Raw genomic sequence first — 12338 nt, 5'->3', positions numbered from 1 at the left:
GCACGTTTCGCGGAGGCTTTTTCAAAGGTGGTGACGTGGTAGGGTACAGGGTATGGTTTTATACACATTTGTGATGCTCCAAAACCAATCAGAAGGCGCGGTTTGCAGCAAAATACAACGTGATGATTTAAAGGCACAAAGCAGTCGCTTTTGGAAGGAGCAGGTACTTATTGTACCGTAATGCAAAATCAGGCATTTGCAGGTGTCATTAAGATCCGCCATATGACAGGGTGGTGCTTTGGTAATAATAACGGATGATAAGACACAACTTCATATTCAGCAGAGAGAGAGAGCAAATAAAGTCAAAGCAGACACAATAAAGTTAATCTAGTGCCTTATATGTAGGGGGAGAACAGGAAGCCCTCATTTATGCCACCCGGTGTTAGGGTCCCCAAAGTATAGATCCATTTGGACTCCTTCTGCAAAATGAGGCGATTCCAGTCTCCCCCTCTAGGATTCGCAGGAACACTCTCAATTCCCATGAACCTAAGGTTCGTTGTGTCTCCCTGATGTACTGAATGTATATGGTTAGCCAGGGGGGTATCTTGGTGGTTGCGGATGGCTCCCAGGTGTTCCAAAATACGCTGGCGAAACTCCCTGATAGTTTTGCCAACGTACTTTTTGGAGCATTGACATACCACTTGGTATATAACCCCTCTCGTTCTGCAATTAATAAATTGCCTGACTTTGAAGGATCTTGTATCGTTCCAGTTATGGAAGGTGTTGGTAAGTGATATGAAGGGGCAGGCTTTGCAGCCACGACATTTAAAGTTGCCAATTGATCTGTTGGCAAGCCATGTACTAGAATTGGTGGGACGTAAATGGCTATGGACGATCTTATCTTTGAGATTAGTAGCTCGTCTGCTAACTAGTGTTGGAGTAGGTCTCAAAACTTCCCTAAGGTCAGGGTCTTCAATCAGGGTTGGCCAATGTCTATTCAGTATGGTTTTTATTTCTGGCCATTGGTTGTTAAAAATTCCCACAAATCTAATTAGATTGGGATTATCTGGCTGGACCCTGTTGTCCATGAGAAGTGTGCTCCTATCACTAAATTTAGCTCGTCTATAGGCTTTAGTGATAGATCTGTGGCTGTAGCCCCTCGCCCTAAATCTCTCCTTCATATCTATTGCCTCTGTTTCGAAGGCCTCAAGGGTGGAGCAATTACAACGAATTCTCAGAAACTGGCCAACAGGTATCCCCTATAAGAGAGCCAGGAACACCCCAAGGATTATTGAAATACGTAAGTTTATTAATTGTAAAACATCGGGCGTCATATACATGGCGGAATGTAAATGTACCAAAAAGTACATTGGAAAGACCAGACGCCTTTTCAGAATCCGTGTTCTGGAACATCTCGGCAGTATTAGGAATGGTCTTGACACACCAGTAGCCAGACATGTCAATGAACACCACAATGGTGACCACACTGTACTTACCTTTAAAAGGATAGACCAGTTATCATTAGGCATTAGGAAGGGCAGGTTCCTGGCACGGTGCATTAGGAAGGGCAATTGGGATCAGGAGTTATTAAAAACTGAGTCACGATGGATATATACTCTTCAAACCCTGTCCCCAAGGGGACTAAATGAAGGGTTTGTGTTTAGTCCATTCATCTAACTCATCCTCACCACCCTTCATCATGTACTGACCACCTTAGACACATTGCAGTACCCCTCCACCGACCACTTAGTTCTCTTTACCATCACAGTCTATTGCTGCACTGTTCACTATACGCAGCTCCCTCTGACCGAGCTGTCATATCGCTCACTGCCACGGTCTGCAGGAGTGCGCACCAACCAATCAGATCGGAGTTTATCCGATAAATACTGAGGGAAGCTCACTGGCTCCCTTCCAGCCTTGAGAAAGTGTACAACGAAACGTACGTCAGCAAGTGACGTCATCACGTCTAAGGGGCGGGACATGTGTTCGAAATTTAAACGCACCCGCTTCTCGTAGCTCTGCATTAGCAGCTATGTGCTTGCAGTAATAATGCAATTTTAACTTCCTAAACAGCGGCCTCACAGTGACCAGAGACTATATGGTTCATGCTATTATGCTTCACTACTGAGGCTGCTGCACAAGATTGGATGCAGACCGAAAGCCAAGAGTTTCATGTTTCAACAGGCACCACGTGTGCACTGTCTGAGTAGCTCCGGTTCCTACACACCTGTATGCTATCCTGCCCAGGCTGAGTATTTTATTCCTACTCAGCATTAACCTTTTACAGGCAGAATAAAGCCTGCACCTATCATTGTGGTGTTGCAAGGCAAAGCATATATACAACTACTATGCTGTTCCTACCTACATAGCCTATTGCACTAAGGTTAAGATTAGCCCCATACATTCACGGATCTAGGAGTGTATTGATTATATCCTACGTAGTGGCTTTTACACAGGCTTTACAGGTGGGCAAGAGGATATACATAGCTTTGCTATAGTACCGTAGTCATTGCACTCACACTATCCTCTTTTCTATTTAGATAGGGTACTGGCCACATATCTTGCTGCATCCATATCGTTTTAATTCGCTGTTTCACTGGCCTTACTTGAATCACATCATTTTGATTCTTGAGCGCTCTTATTTTATTATATTAGAGTTATGTACTCATAATAAAGTGTGTTTTTAAATTTATCATTTATTCACCCACTACATATATCTATCTACTAGTGTCCCTGTGATCCAGAGGTGACGAGTGCTCTCCTTGGGGTTCTTTCTTTCTTTGTTGTTCTATTCTGCTATTACCCCTGATTGTAGCACCATCACTACATACTATAGCAGTAGCGAGGGGTCCTCTCCCCGTCCCTATCCCCCTCCCTCTCCTCCACGTTCAAGCCTCAGGGACACTGAAACCCATAAGAAAGCTTGCAGCCAATCAGAAGTGCAGATTCCATGCGCCAAACAAACAGCGGCAAATTCAAAAATGCTCTGTGCTGAATAGACGCAATCCGTCTTCAAAGATTTTGAGTGAGAACATTTTCAAGTCCCGCTTTTTCAGAACGTAGCGGTCGCAGCTGACTTTGCATGCCAAAATCGGTTGCAGGATTTTGTGACTACCTCCCGGTCATTGAAAAGGGATCCTACAGAGGTCATTTTTTGGGAATTTCGTTTCAAATACAAGTTTATTCGTTATCCCCATTCCCAGTAAGTGTGTTAACTGTGCAAATTGTTACATTGTGTGTATGTCTTTTCCTGAAATAAATTACAATTTATTTTACCTCCTTATTTACCTCAATCAATGATCCCGGTATAAAAAGGTGTTGATAAACCTGGTCTCCCGTGACAACACTTTGTCGGAATTGGGATGAAAACTGCTCTTTTCCTTTCTTTCGGCCACTAACATATGCACCATATGCATTGACATAACAATGTTAATGCTGCCGTTGGTATGGGCTTGAGTAATTCTGCTGGTATGCCATCGCCTCCTGGGCTTTTCGGTTGGCTAATTGCTTCATTGCCCATATGACTTCTTCCTCCAGAATATCTGGCTCCAGTTCCTGTGTCTCAGTCTCCTCCGCTGGATGGTTCTGATGTTCACTTTCGTACAACTTCTCTGTGTATTCTTTCCCCCGCTCGTGTATTGCTTGCTGGTTATGCAATTCCTGGCCATTGCTCCCACAAACTGTTGCCTTCCGAGCCTTCAATGTTGACCGTGCCCAGTTGTTAATTAGATATCAGATATGTTGCAATTGGAGTGAAATTGATAGAAGAAATGAAACAGAATGTTAGTCCAGATATTTAATATGAATCCATGATTAAAGATATAGAAAACATTCAGAGACGATAACGCCAAAATTAACTCCACAGACCCTTTTATACAGTATGTGACACTTTGGGTGTGACAAAAATAACATGTAAGTATATATTTCCCTTTTTGTAGCACCATCACATACAAACTGCATCATACTCTATGTAAGCTTCATAAATTTGATACAGACCAATATCATTTTGTGCTCGGTTATGTAGACAAACTTTTTGGGAGCTTATTAAATTGTTTGCATATAAACCTTTCACGTCTTAATTTATTTCTTGGCCCTGAGAACGCCCCAAATGCTTAATACTAGATTAGAGTTGCTAGGCACAAGATTTCAACTGGTACAACTATACAACAAAATGTACACCATTTTATTTGTACTATTATTATTTTTGTTTCTCAAATCATCCTCTGTTATTGTTTTCTACCAAATTCAACATAAGAATAACATATAAAACAATGAGTGTTTTCCTATACAGTAAATGGTCACAGTGCCCTAAAATGTACCATGTTTGGAATAGCGTCCATTAGATCTATACATTCCTTTACTGAGATCACTCTGACTCGAGCCCCTTTAAGACTACAGTAGTTCTAGGCTAAAATACCTTCAACCTCATATAAAGCAACGAACAAGCTTATATCTCATATTGTTAGCCACACAGATGTGTGACTGCCAGGTTTTGGAAATGCATGATCCCCCCCCCAACTTTCACTATTGTTAAAAAACAGATCTTCTTTGTAATGGAGATGTAGAGACTGGTTATGTGAATGACAATGTCTACGTTTTATAGAACATGGGAACCTTTGTTGATCTGAAATTAGAAATAGACAATATCATGCTAGCATATATGAATGAATAGAACTGTTCAAAATCTTCCAGGCAGTAACTATAACACCCCTGTCGCGCCCCCCCCCCCAAAGGGAGATCTGTTGGTATTGGGTTGTGTTGGGGTAGGATGGTGCACACATATAGGTTCCCAGGATGTCTGAGTCTCCGCAGTTGATATAGGGGGCAAGCGACAAGACAGGCTTTCGGTCTTTGGTGCAGCGCCTCCATCCTGCAGGGCTCTGCCAGAGGTAGGGTTGCATTCCTACAGGAAGCTCCATAATAATTCAGCCACATACCAGGAACCTTATAACATGGTTTATTAGCAGACCAGCTAATGCCTTATCTTTCTCTCCATATCACTCTCATGCATGAGAGGTTGCATTCCCTTGACTAGGCCCCCATGGAGCATGAGGCCCCTGGGCTAGTTTTTACCCCCCAACCCCTGATGGGCAGGGTAGAATCCAGCCTACTCCCTAAGGAGAAGTCTACACTGAACACACTGACTACATTTAGAAGGATGCCATGTTTTATGCAATGGGAGGGTCCCACTCCTAAGCTCCGGTAACTGGGAAGCACTCCTCCAGTGAGTCCATCTCCCCTGGCACATGCTCCGACGGTTTCCAGACTAGGTACCTGGAAACGGATACAAATTAACTCTCTGGTGGGGAGAATCACATGCTGGCCCACACCATACATGAATGTAATAACCACGATATCCATCGCCCCTCCCCCTTTACTCTTTTTTTTTTGCATTCACACCTTTCTCTTCTTGTACTTACTCATGAATATAAACAGTATGTATGCTACTTGTTTCTTGTACTGTGCAAGTACAAAACTTTTAACCAAAAAAAACAGTAATTTTAAGAAACCCGACAGTCTTAGGCCTGGGACATAGTGTAGTGAAGAGTGCTGGGCAGCGCTGACGCTCAAGTTCACCTGCGCACGCAGGAGATTTTTCTTGTCCCTGCATGAGCGTCAGCGAGCGCGCTTGTGTGCAGGGTGGGAGGGGGGCATGGAGGCGGGCCGGGAGGCGGGGCTAGGGCGCCACATCACGGCGCCAACGTCACGGACTGCCATTGGCTTCTGGCAGTCACGTGACCGGCCCTGCGCTTGCATGAGCGGCAAAATTTAAACTTGCTTGTCTCCTGCATTTCCACACGCCTGTGGAAGCGTGCGGAAGCTCCGTCTAAAGCCGCGCTGATAGGGATAATGTTTCCCCTCAGCACGGCTTCAGTCTCTATGGAATAAGCCTTATGGTAAAACTGTATGAAGGGATCAGGTTACCAAAACTTTCCGGTTAACATTATATCTTCTATCTATCCATATGGTAAATGTGTGTATATATATATATATATATTGTGGCAGTATGGTCGTGGTAAGTGAGGAGACAACACTTCTTTTCCGGTGAAATAATGCTGATGGGTTTATTTGTCCAAAAACGGTAACTAAACAATGGGTACACTGTCCCTTTAAATTGAAACGAAACAAAATCCTAACCCCGGTCGGGGTACTAGCTAAACAAAAGTGCAGGATAACTATCTGGCTGGCTAGCTAACCTATTCCAGCCCAATAAAGTACAGCAAACGCAGTTGGCTCCTTACCTGGGAGCTTTATTCTTCCCTCTTGGGACAGGATCGCTTTGGGCAGCTTGTGTCTGTCTTAACACTCCTCTGTCTTCCCTCTATGCCTCAGAGAGAGAGACTGCCGCCCCAGAGGTATTTCCTCTTCCTGTTTTTAAAGCAGGTGAAGGAGCTTAATTCAAATCACCCGTGGTCTGCTTGACAAGCTGAGTTAACCCCTCGTTTACTGGATAACATGCATACTGCCATCTCCTATTCACATACACGGAGTCAATGACCCTGTCACTATATATATATATACCACGGGTGATTTGAATTAAGCTCCTTCACCTGCTTTAAAAACAGGAAGAGGAAATATATATATATATATATATATATATAATCTGTATTAATATAACAAATGTTTTTATATTCTTGATTGCCCTTGATTGCCCTTTTATATTCTTGATTGCCCTATTGTATATATATATATATATATATATATATATATATATATATATATATATATATATATATATATATATATAGTGTTCGACAAACCTATACATTTGCATGCCCCGGGCGAGTGGATTTAACATCGTGGCGAGCTCCTATTGGCCCAAGCAGCACACGTGGGGTACTAGGTGGCGAGTAGATTTTTTTTGTTCGGCGAGTAGATTTTTTGGTGATTTGTCGACCACTGTGTGTGTATATATATATATATAAAAAGTAGATTTTACCAGATTGGAGTCCGGAAAAAACGGGACAGCACACAGTCCAGTAGTTCCAATGAAGCTGTATTCAAAGTAACATGGCACCACCTCCATGGAGGTGGTGCCATGTTACTTTGAATACAGCTTCATTGGAACTACTGGACTGTGTGCTGTCTCGTTTTTTCCGGACTCCAATCTGGTAAAATCTACTTTTTACATGTGCATATGGGACAAGCATCAGCATCTTACAATTGTTTACAGTGTGCCAACTGAGTGTGATTTTTTATATATATATATATATATATATATATATATATATATATATATAATATCTGTATTAATATAACAAATGTTTTTATATTCTTGATTGCCCTATTGTCTTTGACATTTCATTAATTAAGGCCATTTTATTTTCTAGCAAGAGGAAACATCACAGCTTGTGGGGAATTTAACTTCGTAGTAGATCCAGAAGCTGCCTACATTGTTCTGAATGACTATCATTGTAAAACCTACATTGCTACTTGGGAGCATACATGCCGCCACAAACTCTCATGGGTATGTATAGGCGTTTTTAAGTTCTGAGCACATTCATTATGATTGATAACTTCCTTGTAACACTTTCACTTTCCATGCGCATGCACATGTACAATGTCTCCCCTGCGGAGCATATTAGAAGATGGCCGCCACACTTCTTCAATGCGCATGCGTGGGGTGTTCCAAAATGGCCGCCTCAACTTGTGGGCTCACTGTGCATGTGCAAAACGGCTGTAGCGCATGCGCACCTATCTGAGATGGCGGAGCTCTGGTGACCCACTCGCCACCTAACCGCCTGCAGCAGTCCCCCTCCCGCAGACCAAGCGGTTAGAGTGGGATCTGACTACAACAGTTTAAAGGAAACATTTCTTGAACATTTTAATCTTTTTTAGGATTTGCAACTTCAGAAAGCATTTAGCAAGTAAAAGCTTTGTGCACTATTCTCACCTTCCTGCCTTCCTGCCTTCCTTCCTTCCTTCTCTCCTTCCTTCCTTCCTTCCTTCTCTCCTTCCTTCCTTTCTTCTCTCCATCCTTCCTTTCTTCTCACCTTCCTTCCTTTCTTCTCTCCTTCCTTCCTTTCTTCTCTCCTTCCTTCCTTTCTTCTCTCCTTCCTTCCTTTCTTCTCTCCCTTCTTCCTTCCTTCCTTCTCTCCTTCCTTCCTTCCTTCTCTCCTTCCTTCCTTCCTTCCTTTCTTCTCTCCTTCCTTCCTTCTCTCCTTCCTTCCTTCCTTCCTTTCTTCTCTCCTTCCTTTCTTCTCTCATTTCTTCTCTCCTTCCTTCCTTCCTTCCTTCCTTCCTTCCTTCCTTTCTTATCTACTTCCTTCCTTTCTTCTCTCCTTCCTTCCTTCCTTCCTTTCTTCTCTCCTTCCTTCCTTTCTTCTCTCCTTCTTTCCTTTATTCTCTCCTTCCTTCCTTCTCTCCACCCTTTCTTCCTTCCTTCTCCCCTTCCTTCCTTCTCTCCACCCTTTCTTCCTTCCTTATCCCCTTCCTTCCTTGCTCATCTCCAACCCTTCCTTCCTTCCTTCTATCCACCCCTTCCTTCCTTCCTTTCTTCTCTCCTTTCTTCCTTCCTTTCTTCTCTCCTTTCTTCCTTCCTTTCTCCTTCCTTTCTCCTTCCTTCCTTCCTTCCTTTCTTTCTTCTCTCCTTTCTTCCTTCCTTTATTCTCTCCTTCCTTCCTTCCTTCCTTCCTTCTCTCCTTCCTTCCTTCCTTCCTTCCTTCCTTCTTTCTCTCCTTCCTTCCTTTCTTCTCTCCTTCCTTCCTTCCTTCCTTCCTTTCTTCTCTCCTTCCTTCCTTCCTTCTCTCCTTCCTTCCTTCCTTCCTTTCTTCTCTCCTTCCTTCCTTTCTTCTCTCCTTCCTTTCTTCCTTCCTTCCTTCCTTTCTTTCTTCTCTCCTTTATTCCTTCCTTTCTTCTCTCCTTCCTTCCTTCTCTCCTTCCTTCCTTCCTTCCTTCCTTCTCTCCTTCCTTCCTTCCTTCCTTTCTTCTCTCCTTCCTTCCTTTCTTCTCTCCTTCCTTCCTTTCTTCTCTCCTTCCTTCCTTTCTTCTCTCCTTCCTTCCTTCCTTCCTTCCTTCCTTCTCTCATTTCTTCTTTCCTTCCTTCCTTCCTTCCTTCCTTCCTTCCTTCCTTTCTTCTCTCCTTCCTTCCTTCCTTCCTTCTCTCCACCCTTTCTTCCTTCCTTCTCCCCTTCCTTCCTTATCTCCACCCTTTCTTCCTTCCTTCTCCCCTTGCTTCCTTCTCTCCACCCCTTCCTTCCTTCCTCCTCTAGACCCATTCCTTCCTTCTCTCCACCGCTTCCTTCCTTCTCTCCACCCCTTCCTTCTCTCCACCCCTTCCTTCTCTCCACCCCTTCCTTCCTTCCTTTTTTCCACCCCTTCCTTCCTTTTCTCCACCCCTTCCTTCTTTTTCTCCACCCCTTCCTTCCTTCCTTCTCTCCACCCCTTCCTTCCTTCTCTCCACCCCTTCCTTCCTTCTCTCCACCCCTTCCTTCCTTCTCTCCACTCCTTCCTTCCTTCTCTCCACCCCTTCCTTCCTTCTTTCTCTCCACCCCTTCCTTCATTCCTTCTCTCCACTCCTTCCTTTCTTCTCTCCACCCCTTCCTTCCTTCTCTCCACCCCTTCCTTCCTTCCTTCCTTTCTTCTCTCCTTCCTTCCTTTCTTCTCTCCTTCCTTCCTTTCTTCTCTCCTTCCTTCCATCACTTCCTTCTCTTCCTACCTTCCTTCTCCCCTTCCTTCCTTCTCTCCACCCTTTCTTCCTTCCTTCTTCCCTTCCTTCCTTCTCTCCACCCTTTCTTCCTTCCTTCTTCCCTTCCTTCCTTCTCTCCACCCTTTCTTCCTTCCTTCTCCCCTTCCTTCCTTCTCTCCACCCTTTCTTCCTTCATTCTCCCCTTCCTTCCTTCTCTCCACCCCTTCCTTCCTCCTCTAGACCCCTTCCTTCCTTCTCTCCACCCCTTCCTTCCTTCTCTCCACCCCTTCCTTCCTTCTCTCCACCCCTTCCTTCCTTCCTTCCTTCTCTCCACCCCTTCCTTCCTTCCTTCTCTCCACCCCTTCCTTCCTTCCTTCTCTCCACCCCTTCCTTCCTTCTCTCCACCCCTTCCTTCCTTCCTTCTCTCCACCCCTTCCTTCCTTCCTTCCTTCTCTCCACCCCTTCCTTCCTTCTCTCCACCCTTCCATCCTTCTCTCCACCCCTTCCATCCTTTCTTCTCTCCACCCCTTCCTTCCATCACTTCCTTCTCTTCCTACCTTCCTTCTCCCCTTCCTTCCTTCTCTCCACCCTTTCTTCCTTCCTTCTTCCCTTCCTTCTCTCCACCCTTTCTTCCTTCCTTCTCTCCACCCTTTCTTCCTTCCTTCTCCCCTTCCTTCCTTCTCTCCACCCCTTCCTTCCTCCTCTAGACCCCTTCCTTCCTTCTCTCCACCCCTTCCTTCCTTCCTTCTCTCCACCCCTTCCTTCCTTCCTTCTCTCCACCCCTTCCTTCCTTCTCTCCACCCCTTCCTTCCTTCCTTCTCTCCACCCCTTCCTTCCTTCCTTCTCTCCACCCCTTCCTTCCTTCCTTCTCTCCACCCCTTCCTTCCTTCCTTCTCTCCACCCCTTCCTTCCTTTCTTCCTTCCTTCCTTCTCTCCACCCTTCCTTCCTTCCTTCTCTCCACCCTTCCTTCCTTCTCTCCACCCCTTCCATCCTTTCTTCTCTCCACCCCTTCCTTCCTTTATTTTCTCCACCCCTTCCTTCCTTCCTTCTCTCCATCCCTTCCTTCCTTCTTTCCTTCTCTCCACCCCTTTCTTCCTTCTCTTTCTCACTATCTCCCTTCTCTCTTTGAACCTTCCCCCTCCCCCCAATGTCAGTGGCCCTGAAAACAGGGTTTTCTGCACTCACTGCTATCGCAGGAACTTAAAGAAACCTCAGTCATGACTAGTTTTGCTGAAGTTACATTCGCACGCACACACACACTTTATTTGGTACAGTATATAAAAAGGGACTCATACACAATTTCTGTGTGACAAATATACCCAGCCATGATGCAGTTAAATTACTCCCTTTTTGACTTTGTACATCCAGGAATGGTATGATCAGTGGCTTAATGTGGGTACAAAGAAAGCAAACTTCGTGAAGAAGATTTACGCTTACAGCTTGCAGTACTCTAGAAGTGAGAAGGAGGTGAAGGCCATGGTGAGTGGACCCGGATTCGTCTCCTGTGATTCTTACGCTATGGCCGCTGCCATTGATGAGACCACTGTTACAGATGTCATTGAGTGTGCAGTAACTGTGGAGATCAGTGGAAAGTTCACTCGGGGGATGATGGTGTTGGACAGGATTGATGAACTGAAAAAGAAAAATAAGGCTTTTGTAATGAATGGATGTGATATGGAAAAGTTTAAGGCTCTTATGGTATCTTGTGTCAAATAAAGTGTCTTTTACTGTCATTACATAGTAAAACCTCAAAAGACAAAAATACCCATTGCTACATCCAATGTGACAAAATATGTAGTTAAATACCTTAGTGTTAGTATTCTCATGAGTAAGGGCCATTTAGTTAAAACCTTTGGCCAAAGCGTTATAAGCCTGCAAAATTTGCATAGGTAGTGTTAGGACCTGCTTACTGGTCATGTCTTGGCGTGGCTTGCAGACTTATAACGCTTTGGCCAGAGGGTTTAACTAAATGATCCTTACTCATGAGAATACTGACATTAAGGTATTTAACTATATATTTTGTCACATTGGATGCAGCATTGGGTATTTTTGTCTTTTGTTGTATACATTTGGCCACGCTCAGTAGTACTCTTTTTGACATATATATGATGTGGTGGGTTCTGGGGTAAGAGCTGGCTGGGATTGTGTGTTTATTAATCTTAGTAAAAAAAAAAAAACAATAATCACTGGGCAATAAAACATACAATTATTATCTCTTAAAGCATAATACTGTAATACTAGTTTACTCAGCACTATTTCTGTATAGCTTTTGTTGTACTGTATTTACTATTAAACGTAACAAAAATACATTGCAATACATTCATTTTTAAAGAAGAATTCTGATAATCTGTCTTTTATTGCCGTACAGTTCAGCGTGTGTGTATGTGTGTGTGTGTAATTTGAACATTAACGTTACTAGTTCATACTGTATAGTGTACATGGGAAAGAAGTCCTTTCTGAGGCTCCTTAGCCATACACAGATTAAAAATATGATGACACATATACAGGATAATAAAGGGAAAAGAAGCAATAGAAAAATATATTGTCGCTTCTTCCGAATGTAAAATTATTTTTCCGCTCATGCGTGTACAGTATGTCTAAATGGAACCTTGTTGAAACGCATATGCATGTCATCACATTTCTATATGTATTATTTATTAATCAATTCTTTTGCTAGTCTTGCTCTTCTTTTCATACTGTTTATTTTATGCGCATGCGTGTACTGGACATATGTGTCAGGGTCTCCTAGAAATCCTTTCCTAGCCATAG

General features: G+C 43.7%; 1 protein-coding gene across 1 annotated transcript in view; it reads left to right on the top strand.

Moving 5' to 3' along the window:
* The window catches only part of LOC142487117 (inosine-uridine preferring nucleoside hydrolase-like), a 31614-nt gene extending 19708 nt beyond the window's left edge, over positions 1–11906 (top strand). The window contains exons 5-6 of the mRNA XM_075585843.1: positions 7272–7408; positions 10938–11906. Coding sequence (XP_075441958.1) covers positions 7272–7408; positions 10938–11285 — 485 coding nt within the window. The 3' untranslated portion in view covers positions 11286–11906. The remainder of the gene's footprint in view (positions 1–7271; positions 7409–10937) is intronic.
* Positions 11907–12338: the final 432 nt, after the last annotated feature.

Source organism: Ascaphus truei, chromosome 2 (assembly GCF_040206685.1).
Source record: "Ascaphus truei isolate aAscTru1 chromosome 2, aAscTru1.hap1, whole genome shotgun sequence".
In the NCBI taxonomy this organism is placed as follows: Eukaryota; Metazoa; Chordata; class Amphibia; order Anura; family Ascaphidae; genus Ascaphus; species Ascaphus truei.
Note: the sequence above shows the minus strand (reverse complement) of the source record. Positions and strands in the feature narration are given on the sequence as shown.